Below are 26,012 nucleotides of genomic sequence, written 5' to 3'. Positions count from 1 at the left end.
CATGATTCCTCCAGCATGCCCTGGGTCTTCCCCTGGGCCACAACACAATGACCATGCGAGCAGCGCTTCTTTCGGAGCTTTCCAGGCAGAATCCTGAACCAGCTCAGCTGACTATTTTTTTAATTTTAAGCTGTAGGAGTTCTGTCTTATGAGGTCCCTTGGGACTGCCAGCTTCTTCACACTCTTATAAATGAGTACTGCAACCTTGTGGAGAAACTTCAATTCGCTTGCGACCCTGTTCTTTTGGTCATTACCCTCAGCTCATGACAATAGATGAGACGAAGGACGCATATTGACCAGTAAACAGAGAACGTCATCTGATGACTCAACTCCCAGTTCACCACCATGGACATATTAAGTTTAGAAGAACAGTCTTGATTTTATTCTGCAAGCGATTTAGTACCATAATATCAAACGGCATGAACGTGAGCAATTTACTTTCCGCAATTCTCTTACGCTGACAAACTAAATCTCAGTACTATACTAGCAAACTCTACTTCTTACAAACGTAGCAGTAACTGAATACTTTGAATGTATGGACTTTGCACACTTTCCCCTGTTTCCATAATTACTGCAAGAGCGTCCACCGTTCTTTTGTAGGTCTTAATTAACAATAATGATTTTGTTTTCTTCCTGAGAACTGACTGAATGATCACAATACTTCATTGCTCCTGTTTGGTATGAGACCTGGTAAGATGTGACCTTTCAAAATGACATTTAAGATGCTTTTACTGTTGTTAAAATTCAAGTTTGACAAAAAGACTGACGCAAGAATATTTGGATGTAACTACAGTACTCATGGATCTGCTAATATGTTCAAATTAGCTTTAGTCACGTATGGTACTGCATGACAGTTGTACTCTTATGGTGGTCCCAGGAAACTGGCGTGAGATCGTACAGGGAACTGATAATAAACTCAAAACTCAGAATTCTTCAAATTCTGTAGCACGGAGATATCTATTTACCTCTCCATTTTCTAGGCAATTAGGTTGTTTAATACTGTGAGACTTGTGAATATAGCATATTTTTTAAATTAATGTACAGAAATGACTTTACTATATTTCCTCTGTTGGGTAATGGATGGTGAAATTATGTGCAGGTTACAATCACGGTGGCTGATGGACTACATTTTAGTGCAAGCAGACTGCAAATTATAACTGTGTGATAGAAATTAATTTACTGATTCCTATGCTCTTGTGTTATTCCGTTTCTCTCCGTGTGACACATTTCCTTTTAAGCACAATCCTGGAAGCAGGTGGAAAGACATTTCACCCAATGGGTGTACAGTAGGGGGGTCACAGTGGTTGGCGCTGTTGCATTACACACACTGGGACCAGGGTTGGGTCTCCACAGTTTATGCTTCTGGTTTATGGTTCTCCATGTTTATGCTGTTTGAATGTTCTCCCTGTGGGGTGCCCTCTGGGTACAATTCACAATGCAAAACACGTTGAGGCGAATTGGAGTTACCAAATTGGCTGTGTGTGTGAGCCCTGCGACAGGCCGGTGCCCCATCCTATGTTGTTCCCTGTCTGTACTCTTCAGGATATGATCAGGACCTTCCTGTGACCATGAGCAGGATAAGTGGTTTCAGAAAATGGATGGATGGAGGTGAATTGGGAGGCATGGTCAGGCGGCAACATTTATTGTTCTTTGTTGATTCTACTTCAAACTCCTCCCCGTCTCCATTCTTCGCTTCCTCCTGTGTTTTCCTTCTCATCACACCCACACCGGCAATGCAGTTTCGTCTGGTTTTTCTATCTTGCTGAAATGACTCTGTTATTGTTTTGTGTTTTTTCTTAGTGTTGCATGTAGTTTCCAGTCATTTAACTTCCTTCAGCTTCAGCTTTGTCGTCCCCAGAAGGTAACTGGTTTTCAGCAAGCCAACAAAAAGAAGCATAAAGGAACAAGAGTCAAAGACTCCAGACCAAGAGCACAAAGGGCACCGAGTACCAGAACCTGTGAGGCAACAGTGTTCCCCAACTGTCATCTCATAGCTCTCATTAATAGTTAAAAGAAAATCGTATACAATACACCAATCATACTATTCTTGGAATGATAAAAGCCTCTAGCATAAATACCGTTCTAAAATAACACCAAAATAATCCGCCAAGTTACTGCTGGAAATGTGTGACACAGCCAGGATCATGTATTACATAAATATGATCAAATTTCCCAGCAATAGCATAATCATCAACAACAGTATTAGGTTCCAACCACATAGTAAACCAAACCAAACCATCCCTGCTCTGTATTCAGCAGAGAAATGGCACTGGGAACAAATGAGTGTCTGAATCTGTTGGTTTTTATAGAAAAGAAGGACTGGATGTTACAATCCCTAGTGTTTCTGCACCACAATTGTCTTCCAGGGAGATGGCCACTATATAGAGGTGGTTCTTGGATGAATGTATATGACCATGACAAATATTTGAGGAAACTCACAGAGCAGATAAGGCGGGTGTAGCGATTCGGACAACAATTCAACATCTTTAGCGCATAGTCTTTCTTTAACCAGATCATGCTTGCAATATCTTTGATTTAGATATAAGCAAACCCCATCCCCTCTTGATACGTCAGTCCCTCTAGCATCTCGGTCTAGCCGCACGAGTGCACTGAAACTGTTAATGGCCACTTCAGTGTCCGAATCTCTCTCTGACAGCCATGTACTGTATGTCTCTATAATCGTCAATAAGTAAGGATCTCTGAACCCCTGTTGAAATCATACATCGGCTTGCAACCCGTCAGTCTTATTTCGAAGAGATTCATAGAAGGCAAGGAGACCCAGGAGAGAGGTTGTTTATTCAGTCTGCTTACCAAGCTTCCTGGTCCTATGGGGGAATGCACCAGTAGAATTCCTTTTCCCAATTGTTTGATCATCAAAACAATTTAGGTCAGGGATGACTAGATCCACAGGTGGGCAAAGGTGCTGAAGGTAACTCCACCGAAGGAGAAAGTATCTGCTGTATTTTATGTACTCCAGCTTGGTTAACTCAGTCCAAGTTTGCACGAAGTAGAATGACGTCCACAGAAGAAACAAACCCATCAACTCCATGGTATAGTAATCAAATAAATGTAGCGACAAGACATAAGCAAAGTTCTATCCCTGTCAATTCAACACCTTGTCTTTTGTGAACCCTGCAAATTGCTTCTGCATATTGTGCAAGCCCAGCTATAATAATGCATGCATTGAAATTTCATATTTTTGTAGTGTCTGTATATCCTTAATTTAATTCATTTAATTAATGATTGGAATTCCAATATGATCTAGATAAATATATGCTTCACTTCCATGGCACCACACAACCTCAATTGGGGTATTAAAAGTGTTACTGTTACAGTAAACGTAGATTTAGACCCCAGAGAGAAAAGGCATATTTACCTCTTAAATAATGAAGCTGGAGGGCACCTTGAATAGGATGCAAGGCACAAGCACCAATTCACCTAAACTATATGTGTTTGGACTGGAAAAATAAACCTGGATATCTAGAGGAAACCCATGCAGGAATAAGCAAATTCAATAGAGAGAAACACATACAAAGTCACTTTAGACGTGTGAGGCTATAGCGCTACCTGCTGTCAGCGGGACCCAGTTTTCGGCTTTAGCTCACAAAAAAACAAAAAACAGCGCAATCTGGTCTCCAGGGAAACATCGTTTCCAGAGTTACGAGTTGTAAACAATCTCTAATAGCTAGCTACACATATAACTCCGAAGTGTACTGGCTGCTGTATGGGACGAAAATATCAAGCCACCCTTCTCTGTAAGTTATACAATCGCAGTCTTCGTGCATGCATACAAACATTGATACATACTTGCGCAATCACATACACAGAAACACATATAAAAAGTGCGTACATTTATATGAGTATGCCTATATATATATATATATATATATATATATATATATATATATATATATATATATATATATATATATATATACATGTTTTATATGTGTCCACACATAAGCGCGATTTTGCGTAATGCAACGCATGACCTTGGGTTTATGTGTTCATTGTCGCAGAAAAGTGCCTCGCATTGCAGATTAATTATCTGACATAGTTTAAGTTTTCCTGCTCTGTGTGGCTTTTTGAATGATTCAGTTTCAGAATGGGCGGTCTAAAGAAACAGGCGGAGAATTTTACCAGCTTCGATATATGCGGGGTGAGTACGCAGTGTAATTTAACAATACTCACTTCAATAATTCTGACAAAGTTAGGTCCCAAGTCTAACGTTACATTAAAAGGTAAAATGGTATACTCCATTCTTAATATTCATGTCTCATCGCTGTATATTTACAATGTGTGTTTATATGTACACACATTGGAGTAATGTGGTACTGTCAATGTAAAATTGTGAAGCCTTCAGACCGCTGTAAAGTTACCCTCATATTAGATATACAGGTTTCTTAATGTCTTTTAACAGAAGCAAGGTAGGCAGTTTTTTGGGGGTCCGCATTGTCAGATAACACAACAATCCAAGGGGTGTGCATTGTCGCACAAAGCACTCTGATCAAAACACACTTCAGAGGACACATTTTGGAGTTATTAATCCATTCAATTATTGTCCCATTACATGTTATATGGATACAATATAGTAATTAATAACTATTACAGACGTAGATAAACTGAAAACCCAAATGGTGTGCACTGTTCCCCAGGGTCCACTGATCAAAGCACACTTTGCTGGGCATGGTTGTCTCATGTGGACTTAACCTATTTGTATATTGCCCCACTGCATATTATATGGATACATGCAAACATTTGGAAATGAATTAAAATTCGCCCGTAGAGAAATCTGGACAACCAAGCAGTTTCCAATTTCCTTACTGTTGAAATGACCTTCTTAGTTATTAACAAGATTTTGCCCAAATTGTGAAATGCCTTGAACTGCAAAAATAATCGAGGTGCATCGTTGTCTATGTACTGGAAATCTAAATCCTGTCATTAAAAGCTGCCTATCTTGCATCGCTTCTGTTGAAAGGTAGTAAAGTCGGAAAACTGAATATCGAATATGAGACTGAGTTTATCCCGGTGACCTTCAGGTCGTTGGACCGTTTACAGTTGTGACGAATTAAGTATGGAAGTATGGGGAAAATACCAGGTGTTGCTTTGTTTTTTATTTCAAATTTTCAGCTGGTCAAGTTATTTAGATTATAAAATCGCATTGTTTTGCTTTCAAGATTCTCAGTAAATAACTGACTACTGGAAAAAAGTATTGTTACATATGTCATGAAGTTTTCTGTTCAGTGTGACTTCCGGAGCCTTATTATAAGCATGTTTGGTCGTAGTTTATTCACTGACAGGAGGTCTTACTGGTTGTAGAGTAAATTGCAGAGCAGCTTCATCACTAATAGACTGTGGGAGAGAATCCATGGCTTCATTCTGTCAGACGGCGAGGACCCAGGGACTGAGACTGACGGTGAACGCAGGTGCACCCGGAAGAAATTCTGTGAGTGAACTGGCTATTTATTTCACACCCGAACAAAACAATTAGGGCTTTAATTAAAATTGACTTTAATTAAGATTAACTGAAGACATGTTTAAATTTGCGGATTTTAAGTTTTATTTTTGATTTTCATTATTAATAGGACAATACAGGATTCCTCCAGGTACTCCGATTTCCCCCCACAGTCCAAAAACATGCTGAGGCTAATTGGACTTGCTAAATTGACCGTAGGAGTGCTTGTGTGTGAATGTATGAATGTGCCCTGTGATGGGCTGGCCCCCCATCCTGGTTTGTTTCCTGCCTCGTGCCCATTGCTTCCGGGATAGGCTCCGGATCCCCCGCGACCCAGTAGGATAAGCAGTTTGGAAAATGGATGGATGGATGGGACAATACATGTAAATAGTTATGTCTTCAGTGTAGTAAAAAGGTTAAAAACGATTGGAAATCTGGCTGTTGTGCTATCACTGATTGTAGATAGTCATATAATTGTAGTAAAATGGTTTGGGTTCTGTTTCACAAGAATAATTTCTAAAGGTGCCACAGAAAAAAGGACTTGTTTGCGTATATTCATTCAGGACAAATCTACGCAAGCCTGAGTGTTAAACATTTGTTTGATTCTCTTCTCTTCAGTTTCCATTGCCCTAGGACAGTCCACAGTCAAGACCAGACAACTCATCCTTGATTTCAACGGATCCCATTTCGTGCCCCGTCTTTGTCAGCCACGGGGGCTCATCTCTGTACCTCCCACTGCCAGTTTGCACAAGCGGGTCCGCTGGCCCATAGAGTGTGAAGTCATCAAGGAGGACATTCAGCACATCGGTACCTACTGGTGCAGCAGCCAGACTTGACACATAATTGTTAGGATACTGCCAGAGCAAAAGTTCCATCTTTATTGTTCCTGTTTTTAGAATGGGAACCTCTGGAACCAGAGCCGTTCTACCAACCTACAGGCTATGAAAGATTGCCAATGCCAGTGAGGGAGGAGAAAGGAAAGCTGGTTTACTGTATTGACCTAGGTAACCCATCCAAAGCATTTCAGTAGCTTCATCCAGTGAATACTGCAGGAATGCTTTCTAATTGTAATGCGTGTGGTGTCCACAAATTGGATAGTGGACAATCCAGTATATCCTAAAACAGCTTTTATAATTGTCTCACATCTCCCAGCCACAAAGTTACCCTGCTTCACCCGTTCTCGGTGTGGGGGCAGCCGAGGGCCAATGAGGAAAGCTGTGTCTCGCATGGATGCCGGAGGTGGCAACAACCTGGTGTTTGAGTCCCGGTTTCAGAGCGGAAACCTGCAGAAAGCAGTGCAGACGTGAGTGTTTCTGTTTCTGCACAGGGCAGCTGGAGCTTCTGCCATGAAATACGTGGACTTCACCGGAAACAGCCTTTTCTGTAATGTAGGCTCATGTTCAGGGAAAGACCTCAGAGTATCTCCTAATTGTCACACATAACTATGCACAATTACGAGCTGGGAAACAATCACAGGACAGGTACCTAACTGTAAGGATCATAATGTATATTATGACTTTAGCAATATTGTTTTTGCAAATCAAGAACTAAGTGTCTACATCACCTAAAAACAGGCTTCCTGGATACATACCAGATAGCCGGACAGAGTTCAAAATCAGGCAAGCCGATAAAGATTCAAAAGTCGAAATCCTAATGCGGCATTGAGAACAGAAATGTGTCAGAGAGCAGGCAGGCAAAACAAGGTTCTAAGCAAAATACAGAATCGGAATAATTAAACAGAACCAAGTGGGAGAACAGTCAGGTAAGCAAAACCGGAAAAGACTTAGCAATGGCAACAATCACACAATACTTCACAAATTTTATCAAACAAAATTTACCTTCAAAACTCATCGGGTTGTGTTTAGGACCAAGGTCCACCATGATATTGTCAGTAGATCTACCTTAACGAGAGTGAAATTATGCAGAAGAATTTAGGGGGATCTTTAGGGTGGATGGTATATTTTCAAAGAGGATGATTTTTATCATTTTTTCCCGCAGGGGAGATGGGATCCCATAACAATTTGAACCCTGTGGATGTCAACATTAATTTAAAGAGCAGCCATCTAAAAAAAAAACTTATCTTATTAAACTATTTAAAATTCAATATATAGATTTCCATATCCATCCAGTTTCTGTAGCTGCATATACTATTCAGAGTCACAGGGGCTACAGGGACTATGGGCAAAAGTCAGGGAACAACCTAGGATGCAGCACCAACCCATTGGAGGACACATTCACACACGCACATCTACGGGAAATTTAGTAACACCAGTTAACCTCAGTATGTTTTTGGGCTGTGGGGGAAACCAGAATACCTGGAGGAAACCCCACGACGACACTGGGAGAACATGCAAACTCTACACACATGGAACCCTGGTTCTGGAGTCTTAAAGCAACAGTGCCAAACACTGCACCACCATGCCAGAAATCCTTAGGTTTTCATAGAACTGTAGATTTTTCTGTTGATATTTCAAATAAACCTTTTTTCCCTTTATTCTCTATGTCAGTGGAGTGTATGACTATGAGCTGACCCTGCGGACTGACCTTTACACCATCAAGCACACTCAGTGGTTCTACTTCCAAGTAAGGAACATGAAGGCCGATGTGACCTACCGCTTCACCATTGTCAACCTCATGAAATCTCGCAGCCTGTACAGCTCGGGTATGAAGCCCCTTCTATACTCCGAGCGAGCCGCCCAGACCCAAAGGGTGGGCTGGATGCGAGTTGGGTCAAACATCAAGTACTACCGCAACAATCGTGAGGACGACGGCCAAGCTTTCTACTCGCTCACCTGGACGTTCCAGTTTCCCCACGAGGCCGACACCTGCTACCTAGCTCACAGCTACCCATACACCTACTCAGACCTGCAGCGCTACCTGATGGGTGTGACTTCTGATCCGGCCACTGCCGTCCACTGCAAACTGCGGGTGCTGTGCCACAGCCTGGCTGGCAATGCGGTTTACGTCCTGACCGTTACGTCTCCCTCGATTAGCCGAGAAGCGGGCCGGGCAAAGAGAGTGGTAGTGGTGTCTTCCCGCGTACACCCTGGCGAGACCGTCAGTTCCTGGATGATGCACGGCTTCCTGGACTTCCTGCTGAGCAACACCCAGGATGCACAGCTGCTACGTGACACCTTTGTCTTCAAGGTGATACCCATGCTGAACCCCGACGGCGTGGTGGTGGGCAACTACCGCTGCTCGTTGGCTGGCCGTGATCTGAACCGCAACTACTGCACTCTCCTTCGCGACTCCTTTCCCTGCGTGTGGCATATGCACAATATGATGAAAAGGTGATATTTGGAGATAATAGCTTCCTTTATCTGAAATATTGATTCTGAATGTTTAGGTCTTGCTCATTAATCAGCTGGAGATCATTAATATCACAGTGATCTTATAGAGAACCTAAGTGACTGTTTGTGTTGGATTAAGGGATCATATCTGTATCAGTAATATAATTCTAGATCTAATTACTAGGAAGTTTTTGATTGTGTTGCTCTAGGACAGTGTTTCCCAACCCAATCCTTGGGGACTCTCAGACATTGCATGTTCTTGCTCCTTCTCATCTCTCAGTAGAGATCTGAGAGGGGGCAAAAACGTGGGCCGTCTGGGGTCCCCAATGACTGGGTTACTAAACACTGTTATAGGAAGTAAAGGAGAAAATCCATCCATTCTAATAGACTAATAATTTTCTCTAATATTACTTATATGAATATATATGATATATATGAATCCTTCTTTGAAGTGTACACAGCCAAAACTATGGATAAAAAGAACTAAATATTGAAAAACTAGAAATTAAATAGTTTAATTGAGGTTGTTAGACTGACATGAAACAAAATGCAAGAAATGCAAGGAACATGTGTTTCATAGTGAGTTTGAGTATCAGTGTCTGTCTTTTGCTGCTGTGTACTGCGGCCAGGGTAACATTGTTGGCGGCTGTCTTCTCACACCTGGGCTGGGGGTTTCTCCTCACACCTGGGCTGGGGGTTTCTCCTCACACCTGGGCTGGGGGTTTCTCCTCACAGCTGGGCTGGGGGCTTTGAATTGCACCCGTGCTCAGTGTGTGTGAGAGGTTCGCATGTTTTCCATGGGTTGCACTGGCATCCTCCCACAGTCGAAAAACATATGACTAGGTGAACTGGCATTTACCATAGTGTGTGCATTTATGTCCTGTAATAGACAGGCACCCTGTTCATTGTTTTTGCTCATAAGGACAGACATGGGAATGTCAGGTTTGGTGTAAAACAGAATTAGATAATAATTAGATAGCCTCACTGACCTGTGTCTGTTTTTCTGTGATATCACTGCATTGGTGGCACAGACTGATGACTGAAAGAGAAGTGATCCTCTATTGCGACTTTCATGGACACAGTAGGAAGAACAACGTTTTCATGTATGGCTGCGACAATGGGAGCAGAACCACTCTGCAGGCGCGAGTCTTCCCCTTGATGATGAGCAAGAATGCAGCTGATAAAGTAGGGCCCTGGCCTGAATGTCAAACCCTTAAAACACTCATACGTAGTCACAGTGTTCCTCAGGGACCCACAGACACTCCACATTTTTGCTTCCTGCCAGAAGTTGGGAGGGAGCGAAAATATGGACCAACTTTGCATCCCAGAGAACTGCATTGGGAAACACTGGGTTAACAGAATCAAAAGCCAGGCAAATTCCGAGACTTTCTGCAGACTTACATTTTAGTCTTGTGTGAAAAGCATATGGATCCACAATACAGCTGTCATAGTTACTGATTTTTCTGCAGCGTTTTAGTAATAATGCTGATGTTTAAAATTTTTTATTATTTTTTTTAATTTCCGGGTTTCAAAATGAATTTCAAAATCTCCTTCTTTTGCCATTCTTGCAGTTCTCATACAAAAGTTGCAAATTTAAAGTCAGCAAACACAAAGAGGGCACAGCACGCGTTGTCATGTGGAAGCTGGGCATTGCCAATAGCTACACTATGGAATCCACCTTCGGTGGATCCACCTTGGGTAGGTTAACAGGCATAAGTATGAGGTGCTACATCGTCTGGTGTCTGCTCTAATGTAACACATACATTACGTTTTTGTTTTGTAGGGAAAAGGAAAGGCACACATTTCTCTACTCAGGACTTGAAATCATTGGGGTATCTCTTCTGTGACACTCTTCTGGACTATTGTGACCCTGACCCAACCAAGGTCCAGAACTTTACTTACTGCATGGTTTTCATTAATAATTTGTAATGTAATATGGTAACATTTTACTTAATGGGGCACTCAAGGAACTTAATAGCTCAGCTACTACTCAAGTACAAACCACAAGTACAAACTAATAATATAGTAACTGCATAGAATACACTAACTATTCTGACTGATTAAAGTTGAATGAACATGGGATCAGTACGTAACACTTAGTTTCTGGTTATTCGATACATTAAGTACATGTACTAATACATTATTTGTGTCCCATTCAAGTGTTACCCGTAGCATTTATGTAGTGTACGTATTAGATGGCTGTTAGTGTAAATATTTCAAGGTTCTGTTACGTGTAACACTATCATAATTTCAAGGAGCAAATAGGAAAACCTTCAGTCCTTCTTTGAAAGCTGTCATATAAGTCCTAAACCAGATGTCGTGGAATACCGGACCATTCTTCAAGACAGTCTTCACAGAGAAGCTGATGCAGATCCCTTTTATAGCCAACACATGCTGCTAATCGGCATCAAACCTAATGTTTCACTTTTCTGCATTTGCAGCTGTGATTTATGTGTTCTAGTAGATTAACAATTTCTAGTTGAGCTCCTTTTTCACTAAGTATCTCTGTGCTTATGTCTACCCCCTTACGTTTGTGAGATTTCATTTTATGTTTGCGTGTGGTTTTCCAGCCCGTTGCTGTTCTCATCTCTCCACTTGACCCTTCAGGTCTGTCGGTGCTTGGATGAACTAAGAGTCTTGCTACAGCATAAGATCCAGCAGAAGTTGGGAGTAGATGTGGACAGCGATGGACTCAGTAGCATTTCTGTGTCTGACATTGAATCCAGGTAATGCTTTGTGTATGGAATGTAGCTTATGCAGATATATTATTTTGTATTCTAAAGAACTGGATTAAATAAAATTCATGCCTATAAAGGTACAAATACTATAGTTAGTAACATGATATTAGTATTAAGTATGCAATTTTATGTTCTCTTACAGCACAAATGGTTCAAACAGCACCGAGTCTGATGGTCCGCCTGTCCATCTGCTCTACATCCCAAATGAGGTACATAAAAGATAAACTTACCCTATGCACTATAGTATATAACCAAAAGTATGTGGACACAATTATATAACCAAAAGTATGTGGACACAATTATATAACCAAAAGTATGTTGACACAATTATTAATTGGAGGTATTGGCTAATTAAGAAATGAAATTAGAAAATGGATGGATGGAGTGCCATCTGGCTATCCCAGAATGCTGTCCAACCCAGCAGTTCTCCAAATTCCTATCCTGGTAGAGCTGCCACCAGTTTTTTTGACTGTGACCTTATATCTGTATCTCCCTACGATTAAATCTTTAAAATTGACCATTTTCTCATGTTCGGCTTAATTTTGCCCATTCTAGACTTACATCATATCCGTATGAGCCATGCTGTGACTTCTTGCTATATTTTTTAGCCAATAATATCCAAGAAAAAGCACCTGAAGACACGCAAAGAAAGGAACAGATTGCGTCAGAAAAAATTTCAAAGCACCAAGCAAGAAATGAAAAGCATGGTACGACCTGCTGTCAGGTTTTGTTTGGGTTGTACTGGGACATGTTTTGTGAACTCTGAATTTAATTTTCTCAGAATTTCTTATTTTATATGTATATTTACAGTACTTATCTGGCTCATTTGGCAGTAATGCAGGCTCATGCTTCCAGGTGTATAGTTCTGTGGGTGCGGACTGTCTATGTTTCCTTCATAGTTATACAGAGTCCCCCTGTAATGCAAAAACACGAGGTTTGGTTTGGGGAATTCGGTGTCTCTAAATTGCTTTTATTGTGAGAGCACATGACCTTGTAAGGATTTGCATCCCATCTAATGCATCCCCCTACCTTTTTTCCAATGCTTCGAGGTTCCCGACATAGTTTTAAAATAATGATCGTTTAAATTTCTAAAACATCTTTATGGTGCCCATTAGGGATGAAACGGTTACCAGCTTCATGGTAAACCATGGTAAAATTCCTGACGGTTAGTATTTCCATTTCAATTTTTAATTATCATTAAGACTGTGGTTGATTACCGCATTTGGAAAAACTCGCATTTAATTCTGTCCAGCATCAACCAAATTTAGCAACAGGCTCCCAGACGCAGGTGTAGAGGTACAGCATGCAACGTGGGTTTGTTTAGTGTCAATGAAAACCTGCAGAGATTTTTTTAATATTACTGCACATTTCATATGGGTTTTAAGTGGTAACATAAGGTATTGACGATGTTACTATTTTAATGTTTAGGAAAACAAAAAGTGCATTTTCTTGTGGTTTTCAACATAAAACTTGATAAAATGATTTCAGTTTGTGCATTATTATTTTCTGAACATTTTCAGCACATTTTAACAATACCGCGATAATACTGATAATTTAGATAATTTTGGTCACTATAATCCTGTTATTAAATTTTTATATCGTACCGTTGCCAATGTCAATTCCACTTAAAGAACTACAGTGTGCTGTAGTGTGTAAGAGAGATACCGGCAGTGTCTTTAAAATTCATGAATGATGGGCAGGATTACCAGCAAGCCAATGCATATTTCAGTTGAGAGGTTTTTAACCGTTTTACATTTTCATTGTGACTCCCAGCTTCCAGTGCTAACAAGTGAGGGAGAAGTGAAAGTGAAAATGCAAGAAGCAGCTGTGGAGGGAATGACCAAGAAGAGAGAATTGGTGGGCAGAATGAAATGCAACTACTCATAGTATTTTGCTTGTCTTTTTGTTTCGCTTTGTTTGTTACGGTATAAAGATACTTATACAGGGTAAATCACAGGTACAGTTCATGGGAAAGGGCAATGGTGAGAGTGAGCGGACCTGGGTTTCCCCATCTGCCACTGGCACTGGGCACATCACCCCGACAGTGGAGAAACCTCTGAAGGTAGTGGTACAGCCATGTTTTTTCCAGGGTTACTTTGAGCTACTTGTAGTCTTTGCTCGATATCAAGAAGAAACCGCGACCTGCGTTGTATGCATTTTTCAGAATTCCTGCCCGGAGTCTGCTGGCAAATTATACAGTTGGGATGGATGTCATTCTACTCGCCCATCTGTCATTGGTGAGATTATCAAGAATGACTTCAGAAATCCTGCTACTATTGTACCATTGAATGGTACTTATCCTGATCAGTGTCACAGGGGTTACTGGACCATTTTCCAGGCAGCATATGGCACAAGGCCAAGGTGCATTCTGTATCACAGCACACACACAATCTTACACTATGAGGGATTTAGACCCGCCAGTGAGCCTAACTGTATGCCTTTGAACTGTGGGAAGGAGCACGGAGAAAGCATACAAAGCAGCAGAAATATTCAAACCTCCAGTGCCTTTTGGCATCTTTTTGCTACCCACCGAGCCACCGTGACACCCCGAGAGCAGAAATATGCGCTACTTTGTCCCGACTTTTTATAGGAAATTGTAACATGGACTATAGCTATTTTAGCTTGTTGCTCGCTGACAGTTGGTTAATATGAACATTTTGTTTATCATTTACAGATGAGCGGCAGACAAGCAGCAAAGAGTGCCTTCAGCAGCAACTGCACCTCATGATACAAGGTCACTGGCAGCCTCCCCCCCGCCAGCCATTCCCAGTCACAGCCAACCGGCAAAGATGGCTCCCTCGCTTCGCACAGAAGTACAGAACTCTTCAGCCACACCCCCTGATATTTACCTGGGACTTAGAAACAAACGTCTACATGAGAGGTATGCTTCCAATAGGGACGTCGCTAGAAATTCTGCCCCCCCCACTTGTGTTTGCACTGTTAATCTGAAAAAATAGGAATCCTACATAAACAGAGCTTCCCATATAAACGTCTGGGGGGGCAACCAGGATGCCCCTGCCCCTCTAACGCCTCTCACTTCCAAGTCTCGGAAAGGGGGCAGCTTGATGTGTGACCTTGAAGTCCGACCGGACTGTAATGCTCTTACGCATCAGATTTTAGCACTGCTAGTTTACTTTCTTGGTTTCAGTGCAGCATTGTACATCATGGAGACTGCACAATTACCTTTAGTAAATAAGTAATAATAATAAAAAATTTTTATAAAAAAATAATAAAGAAATTTTAATTAGTAAATGTTAATCAGCTGCTTTGGTAATAGTGTTTCTCAACTCCTCAGGAAGGTACTCAGCATTTCGCTCCTCGCCATGCAGGTAACAGAATAAAAAAACACACTTTGCGAAAGTTTCCAGTCTGTGGAGCGTGAATGTAGTAAATGCTCGCATGTCTTTAGAAGATCCTCAGCTGCAAGCAGTGGAGCGATACCAAGAGCGGCTCCAGAGTTCATGTCATCAAAACGCCCGCTGCCTTCCATTGCCTGTAGCCCTTCTGCCTCAACCGTAAGTGATAAGACCAAACCACCCTCAAGGATTCAGCCAACGCGAGCAACCAAGTACTTCATACCCGACGCCTCAACAACCTCAGAAACTACCAAAGGCCAGGAAACTGATTACAAAGAAGGTAAGAATATATTCATAAAACTAATTGATTGTTAAGAAGTTTTTTACTGGGAAAATACTGTATACTGACTGCAGAAAATATAACCATTATAGGTCTAGCCATAATAAAACCATAATTTGACTCAAAGCCTCAGTGACCATGGAGACTGATATATTACATAAAAGTTAGAACTAAGTATAGTGACACTATTCATAGCCCTGGGTATCTCTTTTCGTAAATGAGATTGCATTTTATTTTAAGGCTTTTAGCTTGTCGAATTTTACTTTAACTGGATACTTATTGTGTCTGTCAAAGAATGGAATAATATCAGTGAAGTTCCTCTTCTTGAAGACACTGCCACCAACGCCAGAGTGAACTTGGATTTGAAGAAACATGACCCGAGTGGCGATTGGCAAAGGAGAAGGTTTCAACATATTTCATTCATAATATGAGTAGTTTGTATGAAACACTGCTATTAGTGAGAACGTGAATCCAGAATATCATTGTGTCATTTATTTCTGCAGCTCAGCGCCTTGCAGAATGACGTATCATGAAGCTCCCATTGCATCTCCCTTTGTCTCTCTCTCCAGCAACGGCAGACATGCAGGAGATCAGACGGGGCTGCAGCTGGGAAGCTTAGTGTTCTTCAGAAAGAAGCATCAAAGAGGAATCAAAACCGATGGATTTTAAGGGGTGATGCATCTGTCTCTAGCATGAATAAAGATTTGCTGCTATACACAGTCAATGTGACTGTTTATTCTCATGTGTCTTGGGCATTAGACTACATACATAGTTTCGCAGGGCTACACATCTTCTGTTTCCTCTTTGTTTCATACTATACACTGAATAGTTATTTTTTTTATTTTACATAATTAAATCTAAAGGACCTTAATACGGCATTTCAGCATTTCCACCATGAATCACACAAAGTGTACAGTCTCATAAACTAATGCACTAATGTGTGTAGCCAGGGAAAACATGGGGAAAAAAAAAAAAAAAAATATATATATATATATATATATAAAATATATGTGTATGTGTGTGTGTGTGTGTGTGTGTGTGTATGAGTGTGAGCGGGTATACCTATCCTTATGGGGACACAATGTCCCCATAACGTGCAAAATATCTGTTTTTTTATCCCTTTTGGGGACCGGTTTCCTGGTCCCCATAAGGGAAAACTCTATTTTATAAAAATCAGTGACTGCTATGAAAAAACTAAAAATGCAAAAACTCTTGTACTTTGCCTGGTTACTTATGGTTAGGGCAGGGTGGGAGTTAAGGTTGTCATAGTTAGCGTTTTTCCCATAGAAGTGAATGAGCGGGCCCCATAAGGATAGGTATACCCTACACGTGCGTATTAGTGTGTGTGGCAATTTTAACGACTCCAATTAGCCTCAGCATGTTTTTGGACTGTGGGGGGAAACCGGAGTTCCCGGAGGAAACCCCACGACGACATGGGGAGAACATGCAAACTCCACAAACATGTGACCCAGGTGGGGACTCGAACCCGGGTCCCAGAGGCGTAAGGCAACAGTGCTAACCACTGCACCACCATGCCGCTCCCCATGCACTTCAAATGACGTCAAATAATTCAATATTTTTTTCTGACGAAATTAACGGCTGGTATTAAATAGGACAAAATCTTCTGGTATCCACGCATAAGTTTATTTGAGTTTGTAACAGGGGACACCAAAAAAGTGACATTATTTACAAATTCTTAACTTGTGTGGAACCACCTGATTGGGCAGGCAAAGTCTCTGAATGCATGTAGGGTTTTGTGTAGTCTTGGAAAATTACTTACTCTTTATATCAAACCAAATTCAATCTAACTCCAGTTTACTTGGTGGTTTTCAAATATTTTTCTAATTGTTGCAGGTTAAAATTTGTTCTTGGTTCTGGGACGTTTTATTCAGTTCATCTCCAGCACTCACCTTAACTGACTGATTAATCCCAGGGGCTTTAGTTCATTAATCAAATCTAACCCAACCGTAGCATTTGCTTTATTCTGTTCATACTGTACGTGACAGTAGCATCTAGAGAAAGGAACATGATTGTAAAGTTGTAGTTGAGTTCTACTCAGTACTAATCCAGTGAGTACTGAGAATGCTTTGCCACTAATTACATTGAATTTCAGTTGTATTGTTTCTTTTTATAATATTTTATGTCATAATCAGTGATGTGAGCAAACTATGAAGAAGCTGAATTTCTTTAAAAATGGCTCTTCAGTAAATTTCCCCCTTCGATTTTTAATGAGAAAGCCATCTTTATTTAGAAAAACGTCATGGTAAACTCCCATACAGTTCATACATCCACTTTTAAAACTTCGTCTCCGATAATCGATAATTGGTATCTTCCTGCTTCATTCCCGTGGAGTCATTTCTGAATCTCTCTTCGGAATCTGAGTGTTTTCCTGAAGCGTCATCATTGCATATAAAATTGCCCTCAAACTCCTGTTGATACAAACCAGATGTCATTTCTTGCATTTGAAGCTCATTTCTTTGATGATTCTAACACATTTACAAAGTACAATGCATTTATGTTGTTAAAGTGTTTTTAACTCGGTAAGGTGAAGCACTTTGGGCTGCTTTTTTGCTTTTTTAAATTTTCTGAGACTGAATTCAAAATTCCGGAGAGATGCACGCATCCTTTAAAAGCATGTGGTCAAACTGGAAGCCCAGCTACGACCTTTTCGATACACACACACACACACACACACACACACACACACACACACACACACACACACACACACACACACACACACACACACACACACACACACACACACACTCAGCAGCTGCATAAGCCTTATGGTTCTTGGGACCGACTCCAGACCAACCACCAGTCTGCCCTCAGTATGTGGTTATATGACTAGTGTAGGGCTCTTCAAATTTGGACCTCGATTCAAAATCCAGTCCTCGTTTTCAGTTCACCCAGGTAGTCAGTTTAGTAATTCCTGAATCTGATTGGTCACAGAGGCTTCACACCCAGCTAACAGGTAAAGGAAGGCTAGAAGATCAGCAGCGGCTCGACTGTTGAGGACTGTTATTTGAACAGCCCTGGGCTAGTTTGTGCGATTCTGAAATAATGCAACTTTTATCTCTGCCACATATGAGTGTGAAGACATTCGCGATTAGTGCAGCACTCAGACCAAAGTTATCTGTCATATGTGTCTTAAAGTACATCTTACTGTCTAGTGTTAACACTAATACATCGTGATCTTTGGACATTCAGTTTTTGTTCACGTGTGTTTGTGTCTCTTACCACTTTTTCTTGATCGTGCTCGAGACCACACCAGCACAGTCGCTTGTATCTCTCAGACCAAAAGCAGAAGACATCGCACACAGGTCGCACGAGGGAGGGCTTTACGTTGTTTACTGGAGTGGGACCTGCCAAGCAGAAAAATACTTTACATTTGGATACTAAACAATATCGTCGTTTAGGGCTACAGTATTCAGTGTGAATTGCATACAGTCTGACATAGTTTAAATGGTACCTTTGACGTACTTCGATCTTATGCTCTTATGTTGCATAAAAATTACACATTCCCAAATCATTGATTAGTGTTTTAAAATAAGCTTTTAAAAAATCTTTAATGAGGATATAAAAGTGCTCAAACTCTTACACATACACATATTCCCTTTTTACATTCAGTTATGGAAAAATTAATTCCAGGTTAAACATGCAGTGAAACAGTGTTAATCCTCTTTTACAGGCAATTACTTGGATTGTGAAGGTTATAAACTGGCTTGTGATCCTGTCAGGCTGGAAGATGTGTGGATACTTATTAACATAAGGTATTGTGCTCAGTGAAGCCAGCAGTTTTATGCAATGGCTTAGGCTGGTCTTACTCGACTTACCTGTGACAAAAGTAATCAACAAACCCAACACAACAGCACCAACATAGCCCACTGCACTGTAGTAGAGATATGACATAGAATACCAGGAATCAATTAGTGATGACCTGAAATGACAGATGGTGACATTTCAGTTTCAAGTCTAGATGACACATGTACTAAAATTTGTAGCTAGTAGTAGGTTGCTAGGTAACCAGGTTGCCTGTACTAGTGGGAAATTGCTACTGTATCATTGATCAATACACATACTGTATATCAATTCAATATTGTGTATGTATTTTGGTACAAAGGAGATTAAGCAGCAGAAATTTCAGTGTAGCATAATAAGTGATAATACATATGTATCTTAAAAAAACAATCTGACAATAATTTCACTTAAAACAGTGTTTTGCAAAACAAATTAAATACAGTAAAGTACTCAAAGGCTCTAAAACAGGCATTTTATCCAGTCCCAAACTTTTTGTGAGTCTCTATATTGACTGATTTTGGAAAATTCCAAACGCACCAGTGATTTGCCTACCTTACAGGTGGGGAAACAGTGTCAGTGAGGTCATGAGCTGCTGTGATGTTTGTACCAGGTAGGCAGCCCATGGTGCTGAATGGCAGAGGAAAGGCCTTATGGCTGGGAGCGGGATAGATGAAGCCCCCAAGCCCCGCCCAGAAGGAGAGGGCGATACCTAGTGCCAAGCCACCTACTGCACCCTAAGACAACACACCAGAGTCAGTGAACTCAAGCAGAGATCAAGCTCATTCTACAGTTGGGTGCATTCATTAATTTATAAATGTTGTACTATCAAATAGAGAAGAACCATCGATTCCACAAGAAATCCTTACTTCTGTTTGGTATAATTTGCACTTTTGGAAAATGCAGTCTTAGAAACAACGCTTCAGCTGACAGAAGAAATCCATAAAGTTCTATCTCATAATCCTCTAACATTTCTAGCAATTCTCTCACACGTTTCACAGTTACCAGTGTTCTGATTCAGTCTCACTGCTGTCCTGACAGTTCTCTTGCTCACCTTCGAGTTAGTCCACGGGAACAGAATCCCCAGCGAGAAAAGACCTAACATGGGTCCCCCACACATGCCGTGTATACTCAGGGCTGCCTGGAGGATGGAACAGGCTGGGACACGTTACAAAGGGGAAGCAGATATAATCCTAGAGCAGTTTATGCTTTTTGGTTAAAACAAAGTGATTTTACCTGTACAATACCACCCATATGGGATGCTGCTACAGCCATTGACGTGCAGACCGTTCCAAACAGTACACCTGCAAGGACAGGTGCTTACTGGAGGCTTTATGGTTTGTTTTAACGATTTCATGTCTGCGTCATTCTATTAGCTGCGGCCATTTACAGTTTAGTGCATCGGTGTATTTGAGGCTAATGACCGGGTGAAATTAAGCAAAATCGCTCACAGAGCCCCTTGCTGACCCAGGCGCTTGTTCTGTCTGAAACTCCTCCCAGGCAGTTTTTCAAAAAGTCCTCGTAGGTCACAGTCGCCAGGGCGTTGATACTGGCAGCCACAGTGCTGGAAGAAGAAGAACAAAATTGGTGACATTTACCTGGATTGTTTAGTTTATGTTTCAGCTGCAGCCCGTGAAATATAGAACATGGAATATGTAAAAAATGACATATAGATCATGTGTTTTCCCATTTTACTGTTCTTTGATCCAGTATTTTTATAGCCTTTCAATAAATATGTTAATTTTCTGAGTCGGAGCATGCAAAGCGAACAATTATTTATGAATCATGATTAAATCATGATTACTTCGAAGCTGCTGTCACATATATTCCTACTTCATTGCAATTAGTAGTTCATACTTATTAGTTAACGTTATTTAGCAGAATCATACTTACCTCAGTGTCCCACTAAAGGCACAAGCCACAAATAACCCTGGCAGCCCAGGCAAGTGGCCCAAAATTTCCATGACAAAGTAAGGCATCAGCTGCCAATGTAAAAGAGGGGATATTTTACACGTTTTATACAATATGGTTATATTGCATTGTGAGAAAGAGAAAAATATGCATCATGTATTATAAATTTCCTCCACTGAGGACCACTGCATACCGGACACAGATAATCTTTATTTTCACTGTATTTTCTCTGTCCATCAAAAATTTTCATGTTTCAGAACAGAATATGGCCGCTGAAACCAAAAGTTTTCTTACAGTTTAAGAAACAAATCCTAGTATTTTGCTGTTAGGATATAGTTTGATAATATAAACATATTGTGTACAATATGTAATACGGAATTACAGGTTACAGTACATGATACTGGTATGTTTATTGAATCCGTTCAAAGTTGAAATTGAAATGCCATGCCAATTATAAATAAAATTAATTTATTTATTTATCAGCTTCCCAAAACTTACAGGATGATATTAATATGTTATCATGTGCAGGTGTATGATGTTTAATCTTTTCTTGAGTTTTACATTAGACTGTTAATGCCGAGTAACATTAGTGTTATATTAGCACTCCGCCACAAGGTGGCAGCCAAAGAATCCAGAATCTTCAATTACCCAAGACAGTGTACCTGATCTGGAGCCTGCACATATCCAGCAGTCCATGGATCACAGTCGTGGTAGAATGCATACATAATGAGGCCAGATGCAACTGCACACAGCAAGATCACAAGAAGCCCTAATAGATTGAGGTACAAAGCCCTGGGAGGTGTGAAAAAACCAGGAGGCGTGGTTAAGAATTTCTTAAATCAAATGCAATATGATTTTGAAATGGGAGTTTAAATCATTCTTTATAAATTATAGCAAAATGCTATGTTCTTCGTCTTGCATACTAACCCAAGAGAATTTAAATATTTGCGCGCAATACATATAAGTAGTGTGCAAGCAGTGTTGGGCACTGCAGGCCCAGAAAGTACAAATCCAGACCGGGATTTTGTTTCCACCAACCAGCTGAGTCTCTGTGACTCTGACTCTTTATGTTCAACTGGTTGGTAGAAACAAAATCTTGGTCTGGATTTTTAGCTTCTGGAACTGAAATGCCCAGCATTGCATTTTAATTAACTGCTTGAGCACTAGCCATTAAAAGAATATAACATTATATCTTTAGAACAATGGTTCCAAATTACACAAACCTCTTTCAGTTCAGGTCATAAATCAACTATCCGGATGGTTGTTTGTCCAGTAGCAGGTTACGAGACAGATCGGTCAAGGCAGCACAGTGAATCAGGAGCTACTCACCACCTGGCATGTTTCTCGGTCTTGCAGGAGATGCACCTTTGGATTGTTGATTGATTCACTCCATATATCCCCAGCCAGGTGAATGTACCACCGACAGAGATGGTCCAGAAGGTGTGACGCTTCGTGGGGTCAAGGTCAAAGCTGAGTGCAGTTCAACAAAAATATTTAGCCAGTGTCTCAAACAGCTTTGATGGAACTTGGTGGCATCACCTGTGGACATTTTCTCATGAAACAATATCTATATCAGTAATCAATATCCTCTGGACAAAAAACTTTAAAGGCTTAAAAAGTGGACAAATATAGTCAAAATGTTTTAATTGTTTAAAGTACATTTTTAAATGAATACCCTTAACTTACTCAAAAGCATCAAGCCTGGACCCGTTTTGAGATCTATCCCACACAACGCTGATTCCCCCTGTCTTCATGACTCCTTGGATCAGCACGGTGAGGAAACCTACCACCATCACCACCATCTGAAAAGCGTCTGTCCAAACCACTGCTTTCAAGCCACCCTAAAATTAGCAGAGTTTCAGCAAAGGATTCTGTAGCATATAGGATGTTTTCCTAACCCTACCAGAAGTGTCCTGTCATTGTCACTCTTAGAGGACAATAAGTTAGTTCAGCAGAATATGGGGAGCTATCTGCTGGTAGTATGGTGGAAACTATGCGTTGTGGAATCAATTTCTTTGTATAAAATTTTACAGCAGATAAAACAATGATGGTTATAAAGTTGTTATTAGCTACAAAATGCTTAGTCAATTATTTAATTTAGAATGTTGCATGATTTTGTTTTCTGTTTTAAAATACACCATCTCAAGCCCTAAATGATTTAGTAGTATAATGACCAGCTTTCCACAGAAGCCATATTGATGCGGGTGGAAAGGTAGCCTAAATTCTGACATTACAATCTGTATTTTAGTACCACATCTAAAATGGGTGGGTGGAAGTCAGGGGTAAAAATAAGAATTCAGCTACACCAATGAAGGTTTCTTGTCTTGGACTCACCAGTGAGCAGTAGAAGGTGCAGACAATCCCAGTGGCAAATATGGAACCCCACAGATTGAACCCTGTAACTGGTATCCAGATAAAAAGCCTTACTTAAGCAATCTAATAATCTGCTAATTAAATGTCTTTGGAAAATGGAAAATGTTTTTGTCGGATACATTTATTTATGTTTCTATTATGGGTATAAATACCAACGTCGCATAAACAATTCATGCAACTGAATCCTTAAACACTGAGCAGATTAGACCAAGCAGGGCTGGACTGGGATTACCATGGCCTCGTGATTAATTATACCAAGTGTGTATGTGTATGGAGTATAACATTGCCACTGATGGGGGGGAGGGTACCCTCCCCATTGAATTTTGTCAAGCAGGGGGTCCCCTGTGAAACCCATCAGCCCCCTATACTAGATGACCAGTCCAGCCTTGGCTGCATGGATAAGAATCGACACATTCTCAATTTCATTGGCCCTCACACATTGTGGGTGTGAGCCTTTCAGTAGCATACCTTGGTTTAGGGCAAGAGCAGGGGCATAGACCACAACTCCTGTGTACAGGATCTGAAAGAGGCAGAGCGCAGATGGTCAAGCTGCGCGGTCTGACCTGTAGATTTGGCTGTGGAATTGTGCAAACTTACCGTCTGTATTATGTAGATGAGCGTGGAGCCAATGCGGACCACCCTACAGAACCTCAGCTCTAAGTACTAGAAAAACATTGTGCACCAGTAAGAACAGAGGAAAATACTTATTCACTTTTGGGTCCCTAATAGATTCCTGCTATCACAGATGATATTTTTAATCAAGAAAAAAATATATACTTTAAAATCTATAACTTCACTGTAGATGTTTTGAGAATTTTTGTTACTAGATTGCTGAAACGCAGACTGTTTTTAATACAGAATTCCTCAGTGTCTCTAGATATGTGTGGAGACACGTTAAGAGATGTCAATATTCCACTGCCTAGCTAATATGACATGTAATTGTGCTCATTTATCAGGAATGAAAGTAAAAGAGCGTCTTACTACCTCATACGTGCTGGTTATTCCCGAGCGGTAGAAAACGGGCACAAAGAGCTCAGCTGTCAGCATGACCATGAAGGTGTAGGCAACGCCGAACATGATGAAGGAGGCGCCAAAACGGTAGACATCAGAGGGAGCCCCCAGTACGGTTATGGCCGACATGAAGCTGGCTGTGAGGGACAGGGCCACGGGGACGCAAGTCATCTGTCTGCCCCCCACGAGGAATTGGCTTGAGGTTGTCTTCTTCCTTTCTTTGACTGCAAAAAATATCCCGATGCCAGAGGAAACCACAAACAGGCCAGCAAACACCACATAGTCCAACGGCTTAAATGTCTGTTTCCCAGCATCTCTCAGCTCCATAATGCGTCAATTTTAAAAAAAATTATCTTGTCTTTATACCCTTCGCTACAATATGTCCATCTGCAAATCACTGCACCTTTACAGATGTATGTATGGGAACAGTCGAGCCAAAGTTTATATGCATCGACCAGAATCAGTAAATCACTAATTCAATTATCTTGCAGAGTGCTCAGCAAATATCGTTTCCCCCCCCCCCCCCACCTCCATTCTAGTTTCATGATAGGCTTGTTCGGTTACCTCCCATTTCACTTCGACTTCATTATGTCGTTAGTTACATATTACACACATTAATATGACGGTTTCTGTTAGCTGTAACTAGGGACGTTCCTGGCAATTCTGGGTTCCCTGACAAAATGTTGCCTTGTGCCCCACAGCCCAATTTTCTGTATAATTTTAGGCCCCCTGTCACATGTGGCCCCACCCTGGATCTACTAGAGATGAGGCCCCTTTGCTGCCTCTGTGAGTGAATGAATGTTACTCCCTCTGAGACTATTAAAACCATGCTACTCTAACTCATCTCTACGTAATATCATTACGACATTATATCACTGATAAATTTAACAACTGGTCTAAAATTAATTTTTCTTAACAACAGAGTTCATCAATCCAATATTTACTGGCCGACTTGTAAAAACATCGAAAGCTATAAAGTAATACATTAAGGATGCTAACAGGCAAAAGTGCTGAAGAAGTGTTTAGCTGATAATTTAAGGTGTTTCATTTAGTGTGTTATTGATTAACCACCTGCCTTAATCAGTAATGAGCTAAGAACAACGCTCAGACAGGAACTATTAAGCAATTCAGCAAACCAGGGAAATGTGGGACAAATGCACAGGTGACCCGTGATGCATGTTCTAGCTGCACCTTTATAATGCGAGGCCACCTGGAAATGCTCCTGAGAGCAAGCAGGACATGTGCGTAGTTTTAGAGGTGATGACATGGCTCAGGAGCTCCTGAAGAAGATCACCATGGTTGGCATACTGAGATAAACCCAGCCCGAGTTCCCTCTGCTTCTATTGCACTGAAAGACGGAGAATTCATGACCTCCGAGCTTGCTTTCACTCCCACCACCACTGTAGTTTCCTACATCCCAATGAAGATCCTAATGATGCTTCACAGGGATGCTGAAGTCCGTTCTTGAGAAGACAAGATGACCTAGCAGATCATTCAAATGAATTCAATTGAAATGTCTAGTCTGTTTCGTACATAGACATTTCAGCAAAGACGTGCCATTTCAGCAAAGACGTGCCATTTCAGCAAAGACGTGCCATTTCAGCAAAGACGTGCCATTTCAGTAAAAATGTTTTTCAGCTCAAACTTGTTCTAATGCTCTGTAATGAAGTTACTTATAGTCAAATAACTATACATACAATTAATACATCCAAAATGCTGATATATAAAATGCTTTGATGTAATCATGGAATCATATTAGATCTGAAGGTGTGTATTGCAAAATGGTTATCGGTTACT

At 40.8% G+C, this 26,012-nt stretch overlaps 2 protein-coding genes across 5 annotated transcripts; one reads left to right on the top strand and one right to left on the bottom strand.

The window, feature by feature from the left end:
* The first annotated feature begins 3,634 nt into the window (after nucleotides 1-3,634).
* LOC125751968 (cytosolic carboxypeptidase 2-like) lies at nucleotides 3,635-15,843 on the top strand. Of its 4 annotated transcripts, none has more exons than XM_049031442.1 (21): nucleotides 3,635-3,755; nucleotides 4,099-4,159; nucleotides 5,320-5,446; nucleotides 6,074-6,262; nucleotides 6,352-6,459; nucleotides 6,608-6,758; nucleotides 7,963-8,745; nucleotides 9,777-9,930; nucleotides 10,317-10,443; nucleotides 10,529-10,629; nucleotides 11,353-11,471; nucleotides 11,626-11,692; nucleotides 12,092-12,190; nucleotides 13,257-13,340; nucleotides 13,441-13,545; nucleotides 13,648-13,720; nucleotides 14,158-14,364; nucleotides 14,779-14,812; nucleotides 14,896-15,119; nucleotides 15,414-15,522; nucleotides 15,689-15,843. In XM_049031442.1, exons 2-21 carry the CDS (start codon nucleotides 4,106-4,108, stop codon nucleotides 15,786-15,788), a joined length of 3,015 nt encoding a protein of 1,004 aa, XP_048887399.1. In that variant the 5' UTR covers nucleotides 3,635-3,755; nucleotides 4,099-4,105; the 3' UTR covers nucleotides 15,789-15,843. The 4 variants fall into 4 exon arrangements, 3 of the variants coding, with proteins under 3 accessions (XP_048887399.1, XP_048887398.1, XP_048887400.1); XM_049031441.1 differs by having other exon boundaries at nucleotides 14,893-15,119; XM_049031443.1 differs by lacking the exon at nucleotides 13,257-13,340 and having other exon boundaries at nucleotides 13,417-13,545; nucleotides 14,893-15,119.
* Nucleotides 15,844-16,741: 898 nt separating this feature from the next.
* slc5a12 (solute carrier family 5 member 12) lies at nucleotides 16,742-24,700 on the bottom strand. Its single transcript, XM_049031445.1, has 15 exons — nucleotides 24,189-24,700; nucleotides 23,802-23,867; nucleotides 23,673-23,724; nucleotides 23,166-23,233; nucleotides 22,518-22,672; nucleotides 22,161-22,301; nucleotides 21,494-21,623; nucleotides 20,814-20,902; nucleotides 20,372-20,484; nucleotides 20,157-20,224; nucleotides 19,975-20,061; nucleotides 19,476-19,657; nucleotides 18,959-19,062; nucleotides 18,363-18,487; nucleotides 16,742-17,548 (listed from the first exon to the last, which is right to left on the bottom strand). Exons 1-15 carry the CDS (start codon nucleotides 24,540-24,542, stop codon nucleotides 17,414-17,416), a joined length of 1,869 nt encoding a protein of 622 aa, XP_048887402.1. The 5' UTR covers nucleotides 24,543-24,700; the 3' UTR covers nucleotides 16,742-17,413.
* Nucleotides 24,701-26,012: the final 1,312 nt, after the last annotated feature.

This window comes from Brienomyrus brachyistius, chromosome 11, assembly GCF_023856365.1.
Source record: "Brienomyrus brachyistius isolate T26 chromosome 11, BBRACH_0.4, whole genome shotgun sequence".
In the NCBI taxonomy this organism is placed as follows: Eukaryota; Metazoa; Chordata; class Actinopteri; order Osteoglossiformes; family Mormyridae; genus Brienomyrus; species Brienomyrus brachyistius.
Note: the sequence above shows the minus strand (reverse complement) of the source record. Positions and strands in the feature narration are given on the sequence as shown.